The following is a 12,061-nucleotide window of genomic DNA, read 5'->3' on the forward strand; positions in this document are numbered from 1 at the left end:
GGCTTCCCAGTAGTTCAAAGGTTTCTGGCCCCCAAACAACTCCACCATTAACCCTTCCCCTTAAAACCCAGTGGTCCAGAGAAACTGGAGTTTGCAACAGACTGAACGCCACCAATGACCTCAGCAATGCCCATTACAGGATCTCCAACCTGGAAGCGACCAAGTGGAAGCAAGTGGTAAACGTCTGCCTAAACTGCTTGTTAATCATCGGAAACTAAAGCATTGCATGTGCTTCTAACGATATCGCACCAACCTTGTTTTTACCACTTGAATATACACATGTAGAACTCATGTGGCTGTATAAAGCAGGTAAAAAGCTTACAGCCCCTCGCATCTTGTCATTGGCCGATGCCATTTTGAGATTTAATTCACAACCATGGTCTGGGGATCCCTTGTTCCCCTCCGCAAAGCTAAACATCTTGCTTGCCCATTTCAGAACCCGGTGGGTCTTTAAGCAAAGTTTTCATTGCTTAAGCTTCTGGCGTTATTTCCTCCTCCTTAACTCGCCACTTTAACACTTGGTCTCTCCTTCCAACATCACCCTCTTTCCTCCTTGACCAAAGGTGGTTGCTGTTGCAAGGAGCCCACGGCCTTCTCACCATCCCCTTCCTTTGAAGCCACTAATTTTGTGAATGTTATTTTTTTTTTGCAAACAGTGTGAGTTGGACATTTGAACCAAATATTCAGTGTTGGCAACTCTGCAGCAATGACCAAATATGGAATTCATTATTACGGTGTTAAATGCTGGTTCTGCAGAGCTGTCATCATTCTCAGGGCTGAGGCATTTGTACAGTGTAATTAAATGTATGAATCCCTGATTCCTGAAAGGGATTGTTAATTAACCTATACAGTGCATGGCATTACCATTGCACTTGCAGTCATTTGGTATTTCAATAATTCCAACCTTGTATACATCCTGTGCATGTTTTAGCAACAATAACCTTAAGTTAATAGAGCTAGCAGCTAGAATGTATTAGTGCAGGTATGGTAATGTAGTGCCAATAAATGGTTGGCTGAGGATTTCTGTTCACTTTGTAATCAGATTACCATAGCATTATGAGAACACAAATGCTCATTTCCTTTTTTTAAATAAATTGAACATGACCAAATGCTAGCACTTCTTTGTCTTAGTGGCTAATCTCTGTGTATATGGACAGAAAGAAAAGCTTTCACTCCATGGTTAGGAAAGTATTACCATTTACTGTAGCAAAACGTTAACCTAAAATGTACTCTCACTGCATTGACAGTCTGACTTCTATTTGGACATCTTCTCTTTCTTTTACAATCAAAATAATTCTTGAAATATTCAGATATTCCAGTTCATTTGTCATGAGTTTACCTCAGGTGATTTAAAAAAGGCTTTTCATGAAAATATACATTGAAAATAATAAATTTTCCTTCTATAGGAGACGCCTCCTACACCTGCCATTTATGAGGAGCCTTGGGATGAAGCCATGGTGAGTCATCAATCTATTCTTTGTGCATATGCCAGCTAGCATCTACTGTGCAACCACTAAATGAGCTGCTTAACTAAATATCATTTGTTTGTTCCCTGCAGTATACCTTTTATGTTTCTTTTTTTCTCTTCATAAATTCTGCCCTTAAGCTAACATTTTCCATCTATCCTGTCCTACAGAGAGAGCCATGGGAGAGGCGGCTGGGCTCGGTGTCCGAGGATGACCCAGACAACGAGACCCTGTACCTGAAGGAGACCCATCTGGGCATTGAGCGCAAGTGCTCCAGCATCACGGTCAGCTCCACGTCCAGCCTGGAGGCCGAGGTGGACTTTACCGTCCTTATGGACCTCCATACGGGCATGGAGGAGTTCTCCAGGGGCATGACCGAGTTAGGAGAGAGGGCGGTATCCCCCGATGTGGGCCTAAGTCTGGGTATTGATCTCCTGCAGGGACCACCAGGACCTCCAATCCCACCAATGGTCTCGGCTTCTATCACAGGAGCTAGCGCTAGCTCCCTTGCAAAGCAGCAGCCCGTCGAAGAAGTCAGACAAGAGATCAGACATGAGGTAAAGTAAACCACCCCTGTTAGATTAAGGATTTTTTGTGTTTAGGACTTTGTTGTGTTCAGTTTCATATTTCTCAAATACTATTCTAACCTTGGAAGCAGGTAGGGTAATGGGACAGGAGGCATCAGGATATAATGATCACATGGTAAAGCACTGTTCCATATTGTTACATTAAACTATAAACAACAGGAGTGATTAAAAACCTATATATATGGTAATCATTGTCCTTTCTCTTCCCTCCAAAGCCTATCATACCTAGAAAACCGAAGAGGTCAGTGCCTATCGACAGAGACCAGTCTTTGAGAGACACCAGTCATGTGAGCATCATAACGGCACTGAGCCGAGAGGCCAGTGACCTCGTAGCCACCCATGGCCTGAGGAAGACTGATGTCAGGACTGAGACACAGCCCAATGGGTCAGAGGTCACAACAACCATTGTAGAGTTCACAGATCAGGTAATTAAGTAGTTGCCATGGTGATCAGTAGCCATAGATCTGGATGAGGCGATGCAGATGGAAAAAATAGATGGCTAAAGGGAGTGCATCATGTGAGACAATAATAATAATAATAATATTTTTTATTAAGCGCCTTTCTCAAACTCAAGGACACTGTACAGAAAGCAAAGAGAAGCAGAACAAATAAACGAAAAGATACAAAAGTTAAAATCATATTCAAAAAATAAAAGCTCAGGCCGTGCATGTTCCACAGCTTGGGTACAGCAACAGAAGAGGCTCGGTTGCCAAATGTGCGTCGCCTAGTGCGTGGTATGATGAGAAGATCAGCATAGGTAGGTCAGTTAGGCAGGCAGGAGCCAGGCCATGGAGTGCCTTAAAGGTGAGGAGGGGGATCTTGAAGGAGATTCTACATTTTATGGTGCTTCCGAATGATGTCACCAAGTGGGAGGAGGTAGATGATGAACAGTAGCAAGAATGGAGCCCTGGGGGACGCCTTGTTTCACTGGTGCTGGGGCGGATCTGGACCCCCCAAGAGACCCGTACTGCCACCTGCTGGACAGGTATGATTTGAACCAAACCAGGGGTGTTCCAGTGATGCCAAGGGTCGTCTCAAGTCGATCAAGGAGGATGGTGTGTGAGATAGTGTTAAAAGCTGTGGAAAGTTCAAGGAGAATGAGTATATTGATATTGCCATCATCAGCCGCCAAGAGGAGATCATTGACCACCTTGACCAGAGCTGTTTCGGTGCTGTGCTTGGCCCTGAATCCGGATTGTAGTGGTCCAACAGTTGGTATGGAGTTGATGACAGTGACAATGGTTCTTGAGTTGAGAGGCAACTGCACATTCTACAATCTTGCAGAGAAAGGGGAGGAAGGAGATGGGTTGGAAATTAGTGAGGTTGTCAGGGTCCAGGCCCTGCTTTTTAAAGATGGGTGTGACAGCAGCCATTTTCAGTGCAATGGGGACGGAGCAGTTTGAAATACATGAGTTGATGATGTTGACCATGAGGGGGCAGAGGACAGACAGGTTATCCTTGACCAGAGAAGTGGGCATGGGGTCCACGGAGCAGGTGGACGGCCGGGAGCCAGAGATGAGCTTCATGATAGAGTCCATGTCCACAGGGGAGAAGGCAGAGAGGGAACAGGGAGGTGGGGGTGGAGGAACAGTTGCATCAGCCGGAGGGGTAGATGAAGACTGAGGGGGGGTGGGCTTGAGTGTGATGGCATCAATCTTACTTTGAAAGAAATGTATGAATCTGTTACAGAAGATGTGGAGTGGAGGGAGTTGTCAGAGGGCTGGAGGAGTCTATTAATGGTGGAGAAGAGATTTCCACCATTGGGATTTCCTTGACCTGTGGATATCAGATTTTAGTATAAGGAGGATTTTGCTTGTGTGATGGCAGATCTGTAAGTTGTAATGTGTTCTAAGTAGGCCTGGGTATGAACGGTCAGACCTGTTCTCTTGCAAAGTCTCTCCAACTGGCGACCCCTGGTCTTCATGGAGCAAAGCTCAGGTGTATTCCAGAGGTTTTAAGGGGTGCCAGGGAGGGTCCAAGGTGGGTGATAGGGCTTTGTTGTAGAAGATCACCATCTTGGTCGGAGAATACAGCTGGGGGACAGAGATGAGGTAGGAATGAAGGAAGTTAGTGAGGTCCGTGGGGCTGATGTTTTTAGTATTCCTGTACATCATGGTGCGGTGCAGGCAGCCAGGGGTGGAGGGAACAGTGAATTGGATGGCGAGGTGGTCAGCGATGTGGAAATTGAGGCCACAGAGGTTGGTGGGGGTAATAGACTCCGAAGTACACACAAGGTCAAGTGTATGGCCTTAATTGTGGGTGGGGAAATTAACATGCTGGGTGAGGCTGAGGCAGTCTAGCAGGGACAGGAACTCATTGGAGAGGGTGTCATTGGTTCACATGAATGTTAAAGTCCCTGAGGAGGAGGATGGAAGTGAGTAGATCAGATAGTTCTGAGATGACTACAGGGGAATGTCTGGGGGGCCGGTAGAACAGGATGGTTAGCACAGGTTGAGGGCCAAACATTTGAAAAGCAAGGCATTCAAAAGATGTCACAGCAGGGACGGCTGTGCCTTTACCTTAAAACAGGCACGGTGGAGAACGGCAAGCCCTCCACCTCGCCCCACGGCACAGGGCTGTTGCAGGTAGGTGTAGCCAGGTGGAATGGCCTGGTTGAGTGTCAAAAACTCATTATGTTGGAGCCAGGTTTCAGTGAGTCACAAGAACAAATTCATTACCCAGAATGATATCATTGATGCAATGTGACTTGTTGTTAAGGGAACGAGTATTGAGGAGAGCAAACCTAACTATTTGAATAGGGGGACAAATGGAGAACCCAATACTAGTGTCAGCCATCAGGAGTTATTTGAGGTAACCTAAGCTAGGCCAGGATCACTGCATTTATAACAGCGTTGAAAGTTAGACCAAAGATCCATTAGCTGATGGTTAGTGGATCTCTCATGTTGCCATGTTGCTGAGATGAATCAGGTGGATTGCGGGATCTGTGGGATTTGCTGGACTGAGGATGCTGGGATCTGGTTGTGAATGGGGCGGAAGTAGGATGGAGTGTCCGAGCAGGCGAGTGTTGGAGTGTCCGAGCAAGCGAGTGTTGTGGGAGGCAGTGACGTTTGACTTGAGATGGGTTTTCCCTCAGGGCAAGGATGACTTCCAGAGCATCTGTTCATGGCCTCACTCAGGATCTTAAGACGGGAAGAGGAGGTCTTAATCCAAGATGAGGGCCGTTGGTTTGGCGTTGCAGTGGAATGGCAAGCCATCCGAACACTGCTAGCCACCAGTGGTGAAGAGGTTGCAGTGTCAGCAGGCGCCGTGTTCAGAAGGAGGTCCTGATCGGGTTGGGTCAGAGCCGCAGGAGCATCAGCTGGGTGGACCGGAGTGTCGGCAGACTTGAAAGCACTATTGTTCATCTGTGTGCGTGTCTGATGCTTCAGACTGCTTTCCTCCTCTGTCATCTCTGAACTCCTTGCTTCCTTTATGTCAGTCATGGCTCACTTGCTTGGATGCTAAGTTGCTTGCTATTTGACGGTACCCAGCTAGCAACTTCCGCACACCTCGTCTCACACAAACTATCCCTTGCTGTAGTGTTAATAAGGCTAACTGTTCGCGAAGATATGTTTGAAAACAAAGTGGAAAGTAGAGTTAGCTGAAAAATATCTTATATCTATATAAGTCCAACGTTATAGTCCGTAAATCAGTCTGTTATATTGGGTCAGAATGCAAACAGAACAAAACAGTAAAAGAAAAATGTACAACTCAAACAAAAATAATCCCAACTCACAACACTCGCCGTAGCCAGATGGGGTATTCCATCAACATCGCTAAACCCTAATGCTTGCAGATTTCGATTCACGGCTGCGGGTAATGCCTGTGAGGATTCTGATGAATGATTTATTTATGGTAAACAGACCCGTGGCATAGAATGTCAGCAAAGATGGCAGCCAGATGGTGACAGAAAGTTCTACTTTCACTTGTTGATGGAGTTAAGATTGTTAACAAGCTGTCTCGAACAAAAATAATAACAATAAACGTGTGCAACAATTCACTCAATTGATGATCACCCAATATTATTGAAATGAGGGCATGAAAAATCACCAATAATCACATTGCCATCACAACAATTGTATGAGTCTGAGATTTCATGTGACAAATGTGAAAGGCTATACTATACTAAAGTGGAATAAATGGCTTTCTGTCTTTCAGGATCATGGTGTGAGTTGTATAGGAGAAGTTCCTTATTCAACACGAGAGAGTGTTTCCCCTGTGAGTACATCGCTACTTGAACTGTCCAATTTTAACTCAAGGTCTCCAGGGTTTAAACCTACTTTTCGACCACTGTGTTAGAGATGAGATGGCAAACGAAGTGAGTGTAGGCCTGACATCCTTTTGTGTGAAGATGTGTGTGTGTGTGTGTGTCAATATCTGCAATAATTGGCAGCCGGCACATATGGAGGAGAAGGTGTTACTTGTACCCTTAGACTGAAACACATTGAGCAACCGAGTGTCCTATCCTGATGCAGCTACTAATATTTGTGTTCAAGAATGTTATTGTAAAATGTGAACGCAAATAAAGATACTAAAATGTGTGTGTGTGTGTGTGTGTGTGTGTGTGTGTGTGTGTGTGTGTGAGTGTGAGTGTGAGTGTGAGTGTGAGTGTGAGTGTGAGTGTGAGTGTGAATGTGAGTGCGCGTGTGCGTGTGCGTGTGAGTGTAATAGCATTAATGCTGTTTGGCACTCTGTCCTGACAGGTTCACATGGGTTCTTTGGGAAGAGAGGCTTCTGGTTCCCCGATTCATGTAACTGAAAATGTGACCTCAGCAACCACACATGTCACCAAGGTAGTGAAGATTGTCAAATATGATACATTATACCACCTCCTATAGGGTATTGTTGGTTGAGTTTTGTTTTTGAAAGTTTGCTAAATCTTACATAATGTGTGCAAAGTCAAACACATCTCTGCTTAGTGCTTTGTACCTTTTTTTTGGTCATTTGAAAAGACGAGCTGTTGTATGTTTCAGACAGTGAAAGGGGGCTATTCAGAGACCAGGATTGAGAAGAGGATCATAATCACAGGAGATGATGATGTTAACCAGGAACAGGTAGGCCAACTGCCGCTCAAGGACAATGTGTTATCTATTCTTTACAAGCTCTAGACACAGCAGCGGAGGCAGGGCTTAAAACAGTGTCATATTTGTGTAAACACTGTCATATTTGTGTGTGTTCTGCTCTCTTCCCCTTTTCATTGACTCTTTACTTGGAGATACATATTTTGATCTAGCATTAATCTACAGTAATACTGTGGGCATATCCATGTTAACTACAGATAAGTAATCGACTATGGATGCACATTTCTGGTAAAATAAAAGAAATCCTTCTAATTGAGCTACTCCTTCCCTCACAGGCCCTTGCTATTGCAATCCAGGAGGCCAAGCAACAACATCCAGACATGTTAGTCACCAAGGCAGTAGTTGTCAGGGAAACAGAATCATCTACAGAGGATCCACATAGATCATCTGAGGTACAGGAGTCATCATAACCTAAAACAAGGTATGTAGCCTAACTGTTGATTTTTGGTTTGTGGTCAAAATGTCACCGTCTATCTCTCTCCTGCAGTCTTGATCTGTAGGACAAGAGTGCCCCCCTCAGGACCAGATGTGTTTGGTGCCTGACCTGAGACCAGTGCTCTACCACCTTAACCACTGTGGGGCTCCGATGGACACACACTGACACTGACACAGACAGACACACACACACACACACACACACACACACACACACACACACACACACACACACACACACACACCTATCCCTCAACCTCCCAAGCCAACCCAGGTCCCTTCCTGCTGCCCACAATAGAAAAGTGACTCTTAATCCAACCCTTTATTTATTAACGTTTACTTTACTTTATTTATCACTCTGGCGTGATAGGGTCAAACACTGATTGGTTACAAATGGACATTTCAGAGACAATGGAGCTTCGATACTAAGAACCTTGGTCAGACAGCCACGTGGCTCCATAATTCCTTCTGTAAAAAGTTGGGACTACAGTACATCTACTGTGGTGAACCTGATCTCCAACTGTTCAGCCTTAGTGTAGTATGTATCCTGGAGGGAACGGATTGGGAAGTCTTTTGGCAGAAAATCTTCAGAGCTATCATTCCGCCTCTATACTTATCTCATCATCTCACTGTAAACTCGTCCAAGACCACACCCCTGCCCCTCCCAAGCTGATCATGTCACGATGCGTGGGACAACTTTAGGACAGGGTGACTACATATGAGATCTGGGGCCAATGGAACTACAATGTGATCTGAAGTCCTGATAAATCACTTGGATTCTACCATACCCGCCATTTTAGGCCTCACACAATAAATTCAACTTTTACTGTAATGCCTACTATGTGTGCTTACATATCTAGTTTGTAAAAAAAACAAAGAAGTATGTATCCATTAGATTTAGGTCCGGTACTGTTGATATGCATGCGGTGAAGCAGGGTTTAGTGAAGGGGAAAACCTACCCATAGTTTTTATACTTGCTCAGCCAACCAGCCAAGTTCATAACGGTACCTCTAGTAATCTCTGTAACAGTGGCCAATAAAAATGCCCTATGATACACTGACTCTGTTGGTGCCAGCGAGGTCTATGGAGTGACACTGAAGTGCCAGACTAGAGATGGGGAGACGACAACTTCTACAGAAAGGTTTAAGGTGAACTTCTCTGCCCGCAATGGCGCTTTTTCATCAAACAATACAAGATGAGAGCTGTCAACCTATTCTCTATTTCCTCAGTTGAAACGTCTTGGATAAATGAGTCACCTTTCCTTTTCCCAACAAATAAATCGTCTTTTGGCCGCTACCTTGAACCCTTGCCATTGTGCTTGTGAAGAACATGATTGAAGTTCCTGTAGTATTAAGATAACCTTCTTGTTGCTGAAGAACATGTTGAACTGTAAGAACATGTGGATTTCTATGGATGGAGTGGTTCTGAAACTCTGGTGTAGAAACTGTGCCTGTTGTATTTATTACAATTATGAAGATGACATTCTGAGCATGTTTCTGTTCTAAAACGAGCCCTGGTCTGCTCTCCTTTGAACCTGTAGAGATACACTCAGCTTCTGCTGTATTATACCAATGTAGCAAGTTAACGTACAGTACAAATAGATTCATATTAGATCAACAATTTAAATTTGCCAAACGGGCTTCCATAAAGCTAGTATTTTTAGAGACAGTTTGTATGATGGAAGACTTCAAGTATGAAATTAAACCATTAGAAGAGGTACTAAGAAATACCTATCATCCCAAAATTATAGTACACTTAAAACAGAACAGCCCCTGTGTCTGTATAGAGGATTACTATTGACATACTGTAGGCTAGGTGTCAGTAAAATGGAACAGATATTATCATGGCAAAAGTCTGCATTGTTCATCCTCAAATCTTTGTTCTAATATTAGAATCAGCACACAGGAAATTAAACAGGTAACAGGAAATTAAAATTATTAGCATACTGTTTTTTTTTCAATACAAAAAGTAACAGAGAGAGAGAGTGATTCAACACATTCAGTGATAATAAGAAAGGGAGTCTGCTCATCCCAGTGCTCCACAACATTCAAATAGGGGTGTTGTAACCTTTTAACTCTTTCAACTCACTTTAAAAAGTAGGAAATCTTTGTGCTGTTGGTTGCAACCATTAAAGCAATGCTGTAATAACATTTTTACAACTGCTTACACTGCAGTTGAAGAAGCATACATAAAGCATACATACGTACAATGCCTACGTAATAATGACCTAAAACATACTGTGGCGTTAACATTTGCTAATGGTTTTTATATGCCATTGTTCTCACGGGAATGCCATAAGGTTACTGTGTGTTATATGGATTCAAACTTTTTTCATATGTTTACCAGGTGTCTTGCCATGATTATGGCCTTTGAAATAAATGTCTTATTCATACTCCTTCAAGTGAAATATCACAGTGATACCTACTATTGTGTCTGACTCCTTCATTTACTTTTGTGTTTTGGTCTGGTTAAATCTGAGTGTTAGAGGGATGTCATGGGCGTCATTTGCTATACGACGTGTGGTGTGCCAATGTATGGTAGTAGTGAGATCGTTTTTTGTATGAAAAACTACTTCCAACAGCTTTTTTATCCAATAATTATACTTTCCATGAATTATGTGTCAGAAAGCCAACAACATGACACCATAAACATGACATGGTGCAGTACCCCTTTAAATCAGGTGTCCTGTCATAACATTTATGTTGTCAGAATGCTTTCGCTTTCCAATCACAACACCTAGAAAAAACTACATCTGGGTTATTGAACTATACAGGTGCCATGACAGGTTTATGACAGTGTTCTGTTGGCTTCAGGACAGTTAGCAGGTCAAAGTGCAGATGTGTGTAACTGCTGTTGTCTCCAAGTGGACAGCCATGCTGTGTTTTGCATAAAATAAATGTGGGGGTCCAGTGTTAGGATGGAGTGAGGGAAAGCAACATCCACAGCCATCCTATTCCTATTGGTCTCCAGGGATCTGAGATGAATTGGTCTCAGACTAGTGGCAATGTTACTATTGTACACTAGGGGGTACCAGATACCTGTCTATTGCAGTGTAAACAGTGCACAGATCTTGGAATAGCTTTACCCAACCCGCATCCTAACCTTTATACATCATGAGGGGGTGAAAACACAAAATGGATCTTGGATAAGAATATACGGGCAATTTTACCATACTCCATCCAGATGGAGTCTTGTAAGTCTGACTTAAGTAATCAAGCTTACTGATTAATCACAGACACGCCTACCACTCTGTGCCAAACTCTGATTGGATTGGATCTGGTTGACCTACTGACCCCTCAGCTCACATCCCATCTGTATAGCCCCACTCCTCAGCTCACATCATTTGGCTCTGTGCTGCTCCCCATTGCTTGGTGCTGTGTTTTGCTGTACAGTGTACTTGCAGTTGCATTCCTTCTACATGAATAAACACAATTGAAAAGAACAAGATAAGAGCAATATCTTTTATCACCATTCACCTTTGTCAGTCTGTTTTTGAGTTGTAGTATCTGTATCCCTGTAAACATTGCCACCAGGATCATTTGTATACTGCATTAGGTTATGTAGTCTTGGAAATATTTAGGATACAATTTGTCGATTATTATTCTTATGACCTCATAACATCACAGAACCTTGATCAACAAGCTACTGTATGTAGAGAAAATAAATGTACTGAGCCCATTATTCATCTCACAAGCAAGAAAACAAGAAATGGTCATTATATTTATTAAAAGCAGGTTGATCCATTAAGATATCCCAAGCCACTTACATCGACCATTTTCATGCCAAACAGTAGTTGACAGTAAAATACCACCTCTTGGTTTGTTTGTATTTCTTTAGGAGTATAAGCAATGTTAGAAAAACTAAATAATCAATCACTTCTTTTACAATGTCAATCATGAAAGGCGGATAAGAAAAAGGCATATCTGAGCACAAAAGCTCAAAAATAGGTATGACAATGAATACAAAGACCTAAAATAAGCCATCCAAAGGAAAGTTTGTTCTCAATAAATAATATTGGGATAATTTCGAATAAACAATATCTTGATGAACAAAGGTGATAAATAAACAATAGTAATGAATAATAATAATTGTAATTATAGATATAGTAATAGACTTAAGGCTCATTTGGGACCTGAGGATTTCATACATAAAGCGTACAATAATGTAGCTCACACTGCTTAGTGTGGCTCTATATGCACTTGTAATGGGAGGTTAGAAGAGAGATATCCACCAGTCAGCTATAGCCTACTCTACATCCCAGACAACATTTTGTATCTGACACCATTGCAGTTGCCAGTAGTAGGAGGCTGGGAGGATGGAAGTCATGTTGGCTCTTACTTGGAGTCCAGTCAGTAACAGCAAAGTATTATGTCATATGGTGGTGCTACAGTATGTGTAAGAGCAAGATAAATCTCCAGGAAAAGGAACAAGGGTCCCAAACTAGTCCAGACAATGATGAGTTTTGTAGAAATCCCCTGGTAAGTAGAAGTGA

The 12,061-nt window shown here is 43.0% G+C and overlaps 1 protein-coding gene across 1 annotated transcript in view; it reads left to right on the forward strand.

Moving 5' to 3' along the window:
* Positions 1-7,682, forward strand: part of LOC308160594 (band 4.1-like protein 1) — a gene marked incomplete at both ends in the record, with an annotated part of 28,596 nt that extends 20,914 nt beyond the window's left edge. Inside the window, 8 exons of the mRNA XM_080534538.1 lie at positions 1,407-1,457; positions 1,637-2,023; positions 2,269-2,478; positions 6,212-6,271; positions 6,757-6,846; positions 7,027-7,107; positions 7,410-7,526; positions 7,635-7,682. Of these exons, the coding sequence (XP_080390664.1) occupies positions 1,407-1,457; positions 1,637-2,023; positions 2,269-2,478; positions 6,212-6,271; positions 6,757-6,846; positions 7,027-7,107; positions 7,410-7,526; positions 7,635-7,682 (1,044 nt within the window). The remainder of the gene's footprint in view (positions 1-1,406; positions 1,458-1,636; positions 2,024-2,268; positions 2,479-6,211; positions 6,272-6,756; positions 6,847-7,026; positions 7,108-7,409; positions 7,527-7,634) is intronic.
* Positions 7,683-12,061: the final 4,379 nt, after the last annotated feature.

Source organism: Nansenia antarctica (assembly GCF_963989245.1).
Source record: "Nansenia antarctica genome assembly, chromosome: 6".
Taxonomy (NCBI): Eukaryota; Metazoa; Chordata; class Actinopteri; order Argentiniformes; family Microstomatidae; genus Nansenia; species Nansenia antarctica.